This window comes from Gossypium hirsutum, chromosome A10 (genome assembly GCF_007990345.1).
Source record: "Gossypium hirsutum isolate 1008001.06 chromosome A10, Gossypium_hirsutum_v2.1, whole genome shotgun sequence".
NCBI classification, from domain to species: domain Eukaryota; kingdom Viridiplantae; phylum Streptophyta; class Magnoliopsida; order Malvales; family Malvaceae; genus Gossypium; species Gossypium hirsutum.
Genome location: NC_053433.1, coordinates 98,599,190 through 98,605,559, shown reverse-complemented (window position 1 = coordinate 98,605,559; position 6,370 = coordinate 98,599,190). Strand labels below are relative to the sequence as shown.

The window sequence follows — 6,370 nt, the reverse complement described above, 5'->3', positions numbered from 1 at the left end:
ATCACTCATCCCCCTTTCATTGGAATGAACATCTTAATCTTAAATTTATAGATAAGATATCTATAAACAGGGTTTCCCGGTAATCCCGATTTAACCCGAATGGGCCAATTAGTGGGCCGATAATCTTAGTGGGCTTTAAAAGCCGTCAATTTAAAAAATAATATTTTAAAAGGAAAATATAAAAGCCCTAAAAATATTAATCTTCGTTAAGTCGGTATTTTGGCGTCTTAACTCTAACTGAGAGAAAAAAAAACAAAGCCAGCCAGATTAAAGCATCTCTTCTACTATAATTATATCAAGGCAAGTAATTTCCTCATGGATTTATTGTCAACTTTTCTCTTTTTTTCAAAACTTTTTTTGTCTGAAGTTTTTTTTTTGTTCAATTTCTGGTATTCAGGATTGTTATTCGATTCGATAAGTTAAGAGTAAATGGAGGACTGGGGTAAATATTTTTTTCTCAATTTCGATAACTTGTTTATTCTTTTAGTAAGAATTTGATTGATAACTAATGTCCGAATTTCCTTTTGTATGTTTTATTGTGTACGAACTTGCATGCGGAGGCTTTATTTTGACTAGTTTGATTACTGTATGCTTTTTCTTTCGTTTTTTTATGGGGTTGAGGTTTCTCAAAGCTGACTGCCTTGAGTAAGGGTTTATTAGGGAATCGGTTGTGGTGTTGCATGGTGGAAAGGATTAGATTACAGAGAAAACTGAGTGGGTTTTCTTTTTTCAAGCGGAAGCTTAGCGATTCCAGCAACATGTTGGGAAGCTAGACCGAGCTTTAATTTTAGTGATTCACAAGTGCTTGTTCTCAAATTGAGCTCAAGCCATTGGCTGACGGTTGGCCCATTCTTACCTAGGAGGTTTAAAGTGCAAAGAGTTCCACACTACTTTAAAGCAGCTTCAGTTCAATATACCTTTCATCTGCAAGTTGTTAATTAGTACTAGAACTATGATATATTTTAGTAATTCCAGATCCTTAACTGAAGAACCTGTCATACAATGTCCTTTTTATTTTGATCTGCTGCTTGTCCTCTTTTTCATTTTTTTTCCCACTTTTGAATGTTATTGTTGTAGAGGATGAGATTCCACCTATCCCTGCAAAGAAGCTGCCTAAAAGCAAATGGGATGATGAAGATGTTGATGATACTGATGTTAAGGAATCATGGGAGGATGAGGATGAAGATGAACCTCCTCAGGTATGATGACTTCCTTATTACTAGGTATTAGTCAGTTTAATAGTATTTACTGCTAGAGCTTTTTTCTGAATATCATTAGTTCTGTTGTCTTAAAATCTATATGATGCAAAATATCAAGTTTCTACCACCTAACCATAGGCCAGAAGATCTGGTTACTAGTGTCTATTGTTAGTGTATTGGTCTGCTAATGTAATTTTGAAAGTTATAAGCTCTTTTTAATGACAAGTTATATTCTAAATTTGGTTTTCATGAATGTATCTCAGGGATAGTTGGATGGATACATACTAGGATAAATACTGTAGTAGGATCTGGTCTTAAGTTACCAACCAAAATTGAATTTTGGATTTGATGTTGTAAATTTTGTTAAGATGAACATCAATCATTTCTTGATCTTGTAAGAATTCCTTCTCGTGGCTCATTATTTTCCTGTCTGCATCAGTCAAGTAATCTGATTGATGATGTAGAGTGATAGGATTTGTCACATTGTGGAACTTGAATCCTTGAATTGCTTGATGACGGTCAGTTTCATTCCATCAAAGATCCTTGATATCATGTTGCTTTGTGTTTCGTTTCTTCTAGCTAGCCTAGCTGGACTGATATATAGATTGAAAGAATTACATAAGTAAAGTTGAAAATTTTCACATAAAGGAACCACCCAGGTCTTGATCTATGTATAGAAGATTTCCTGGGGTGATGGAGTGACTGTAACGTGAATGAATAGCTCCTTATCCTATAAAGAGAGCACATTAAGGCTTACAGTTATCATCTCTCTTCCCTTTGTCAGTGAACTGTCGATTATATCATGAAGTAGTCTCAAAATCAGTTAGTCTATCAATCTGTAGTTGAATATTCAAAGTATTGTGCGAGTAGTGTGTGTTTTGGTGGGCACTGGGCATACAACAGGCTTGGCGCACATGATCAGTCTAGGAAGATCTTAAGACTAACTAGAGAAACAAGGCAATCAGTTCTATTGAAAGAGAGGGTGCAATGGCCGATGGGCATCAAATATTCGATTCTATTTCTTGCCTGTTGCAATGTGTGATAACAAAATTCTTTTGTTGTTTGGATTTGATAAGACAGGAATGGTATTTTCTTGATCACCTGAAAATATTGAAATAAAAAAGAACGAACTTGAACAAAAGGATATTGCCTTCAATGCTTACCATTTGGAGCTAGAACAAAGTAGATGAGAGTGTTTCCTAGGGTGTTAGTCTGCTAAACATATATGCTTCTGAGTACTTTCATATCAATTTCTTGGAGGCTAATTTGAGTGTCACCTTCAACATGGTTGATTACTTTCCCTTTGAATAAACTAAGGGAGAAAGAGTACGAACTACATTAACGTGAACATAGACAGTAGTGTAGTGTTTTTGTGGAAGACATTTGTTTTGCTCTCGTTAGCAAAAAATTCTTGTTACACATCTAAGTTGTTACATAGCTGTTTTCTATGGTCATTCAATGCAAAAAATGTTACTATAGAGTTGTTATTTGTGTTGAATACCTGATGATAGAGCAAAACTATTTGCTTATGCTCATGTGTTGTGTTCTTAATTGTTACCAGCAACCTGTAGCAAAAGCTCCTGAAGAGAAGGCCCCTAAGAAGCCTGCATCAAAAGCTACTGAAAAGAAAGGGAAATCTATTGAAGTAGCTAAACAGGAGCCCCTTGATCCTGTGGCTGAGAAACTTCGCCAACAAAGGTAGAATTTAGTATTTAGCACTTTTAGCTTCTGGAGTGATGACGCTGAGAAACTTCCTCAGTCAATTACAGTGGATGTTACTGCATTTAAGCTTTGCTAGAACTAAGCTTTAAGAGATAATGCTTTTTGGCTCCTTTAAGCATTCAATGTTGATTTTCTCCGCTGATATGCATACTGGGGTCTCAAAATTTGAGGCACTCATTTTACTCTGTATATGTCTCGAAAGTTGATGTTTTTCTTATATTTGATTAAACTCTGGCATTTGCTATATCACAGGCTTGTGGAGGAAGCTGATTACAAGTCCACTGCAGAACTTTTTGCCAAGAAAGGCGATGAAAAGACTCTTGATAATTTTATTCCCAAATCTGAAAGTGACTTTTTAGAATATGCCGAACTTATTTCTCATAAGCTTTGCCCATATGAGGTGAGTTTAATTATCTTTCTTTTCCTGTTTTGGTTATGTAGTGATGAAGTTCTTAAGTTGCCCAAATACATCCTTTTGATGCAGAAAAGTTTCCATTATATTGCACTCCTCAAGGCAGTGATTAGATTATCAGTGACTTCTTTGAAAGCAGCTGATACGAAAGATATAGCATCTTCAATCACAGCAATTGCCAATGAAAAGCTAAAGGCGGAGAAAGAAACCACAAGTAAAAAGAAGACAGGTAACACATATGTAGCTCCTTTTCCCATTTTTGTGTTTCGCATTGTATACTTGGTCAAAATAGAAACTAAAAATACATGGTGGTTCACTATTTCACCTAATTAAAAATACATGGTGATTCACTATTTCACTTAATTGATGATTTTAAATCAATCGTGGGTAGAAAATGGCATTGAGTAGAATTAGTTACATGTGTAATTGCTCATTATACTTAGGTTAAAATATGCTCCAAGTCCTTGTACTTCTAGTGCATTTGGAATTTAGTCTATCTACTTTTATTTTCAAGAATTTAGTTCCTCTACTTTTCAAATTTCAAAGTTTAGGTCCATCAGATAACATTATTAAAATTCTTCTATTAAATTCACCAGTGTGACATTTTGAAATAACCAAGTACTCACTTGGTACCCATGTAACAAGAAAAATGATGCTGTAATGAATTTGAATCTAAAAAAAGAATTTTAACTGTATTAACAATTGGATCTACATTTTTAAATCCAAAAAGTATAGGGGTTAAGTTCCTTGAAATAGTAGGGGAACTAAATTTGAAATATATGAAAGTACAGGGACCTAAATCATATTTCAACCTTATACTTGTAGTGAGCATCATATTTACATATATTTAAAGTAGCAAATTTATTATATTGTTCAAGTTCCTCTCCATGATGACAAATCACTCCAGTTCAGCAGAAAGGATGTTCTAGAAATTTATAGGGGCTAAGTCTGTAAATCTCTATTCCTTGGAATCCTTAGCCTAGGGCAGTTAGGCGCTTAGGCTTGACCTCTGATGGTTCCTCTTATAACCTTGGATTTCTATGGGAGAGCATATAGATCTTTATTTTCTTATATGTAGTTTCCACTTTGTTTCAGAATACAACTTACTGGAACCTTTGTAATACTCTATCTGCTTATTTGACAAATTCTTTTAGGTGGCAAGAAAAAGCAGCTCCATGTTGATAAACCAGATGATGATTTGGTTGTTAATGCATATGATGATATAGACGAGTATGACTTTATGTGATTCATTTTGGGGCATATACCACCTTGTTCTAGTGTTTGCATAGGGGTCCTGTGTTTATTGCAGCAGCGATGTAGAGGCAGTTCCGACGGCTCTTTTTTTTTGTCTTCCAATTCATGGGGAAATTTAGTTGTCTGGTGAAAACATCCATAATATGGAGGATATTATTGTTACATGAACCATGCAAAAGTCTTCTAGATGGTTTTGGGCAGTTTTGGTGTTTTTTACCTAAAAAATATTCATATGATGTTTTGGCAAAAGGTTAAGAAGTGTTTTCATTGTAAGAGTATACAATTAACCCTATTTGTTTGTGCATTATAAGAACCAGTTGTTTCACATGATTTTAATAAGATTGTTTCTAGTATACAAGCATGGAAAAACTTATAATACTGGGGGTCAAATTCTGCTATTATGCTATTTGACCCTATACTTTGTGTAAATTATGGATTTAGTACTTGTATTTTATCAATTTTAGTTCTTGTACTTTTAAAATTTTAATTTTGATCAAATAGTAACAGTTTAACTATATGGTTAAATTATGTCATTAATCTTGTATTATACAAAAAGTTATAGATTTAGTTTCTGTTCACCAATTAAATCATTTTTAGTGATTATATATTCTAAATTTTAAATTTTGTTTTAATGCAAATGATAATAAAGTTTATCAATCAGTTTTATGTGAATAATATTATGTGAAAATAATAAATAGATATAGTATTATATGTCATAATATAATTGATACATTAAAATTTAAAAATTATAAATTTAATTATTATTATTATTTTACTTAATGCTATTTTGGGTTCAATTTTGGTGCATAAATCTTTGTGTTGGTAAAAAGATTAGCCCGTCTGGTTAAATGGTATTTTTTGGGCGGTCCAATAAACGGTGTTGTTACAAAAATGTGATGGTAAGTAGTGGATACATGGAATAGATTCTCAACATTATGACATGAAATAATTTAAAAACTAAAAATAAGAATTTTTAAGAACATATTTTATAATATATAAATTTTAAGTTTTAAAATATAACAAACAAACAAGACTTATCTTTTTAAGTTAGTATTTAGTACACTGACATCGTAGTTTTTGCTACCATACCAAATATTTTTCCTATATTTATAACATTTAATTTTAAGGAAATATTTATCCATCTCTAGAAAGTTCTATAACTGAAAATTCTAAGAAGTATTTATCATATTGCTTTTTACAAATGCAAAGTTACGTAATATTATTTAAAATTCAAAACCAAAAATTTTTAAAAATTTTAAAAGAACAAAAAATGTACTTTTTAAATTTCTGAAAATTTTATTAACTCTTCATATTATCTTCTATAATTTAAAAATGATATAAAACTAAAAAACTAACATAATAATTATTTAAATTCCAAAAATATTTAAAATTACAAAAATATCTTTTGAATTTTCTAAATTTTTAATAATTTTTCATTATTTTCATATTTTTAGAATTTTATATTATTTTAAATTTTTTAATTAGATTTTCACTTTCAAAATTTTTTTGCTATTCCACTTTAAAATGATATGAAAATGTGTTTTTGCGCTGATTAGACATTATTTTATCTCGTTATCATTAACTAACGATATTAAATAAATAAATCAATGTTAAAACTAAATGTTGATAATGACAATATAGAACGATCACAAATTAATAGAAAAGAAAAATAAAACACAGATTTTACGTGAAAACCATTTCTGAAAAAAATCACGGGCAGAGGAAAAAAATTCACTAATGTTGAAAGCTACATGATACAAGAGAAGATTCGACTATATCTATT

The 6,370-nt window shown here is 31.5% G+C and overlaps 1 protein-coding gene across 2 annotated transcripts; it reads left to right on the top strand.

The window, feature by feature from the left end:
- Window positions 1-208: 208 nt before the first annotated feature.
- On the top strand, window positions 209-4,940 carry LOC107896643 (eukaryotic translation initiation factor 3 subunit J). Of its 2 annotated transcripts, XM_016821856.2 has the most exons (7): window positions 209-300; window positions 398-442; window positions 1,078-1,199; window positions 2,761-2,897; window positions 3,174-3,321; window positions 3,406-3,562; window positions 4,488-4,940. In XM_016821856.2, the coding sequence occupies exons 2-7, from the start codon at window positions 430-432 to the stop codon at window positions 4,577-4,579; spliced, it is 669 nt and encodes a 222-aa protein (XP_016677345.2). In that variant the 5' UTR covers window positions 209-300; window positions 398-429; the 3' UTR covers window positions 4,580-4,940. The 2 variants fall into 2 exon arrangements, with proteins under 2 accessions (XP_016677345.2, XP_040935332.1); XM_041079398.1 differs by lacking the exons at window positions 209-300; window positions 398-442 and adding an exon at window positions 505-965.
- Window positions 4,941-6,370: the final 1,430 nt, after the last annotated feature.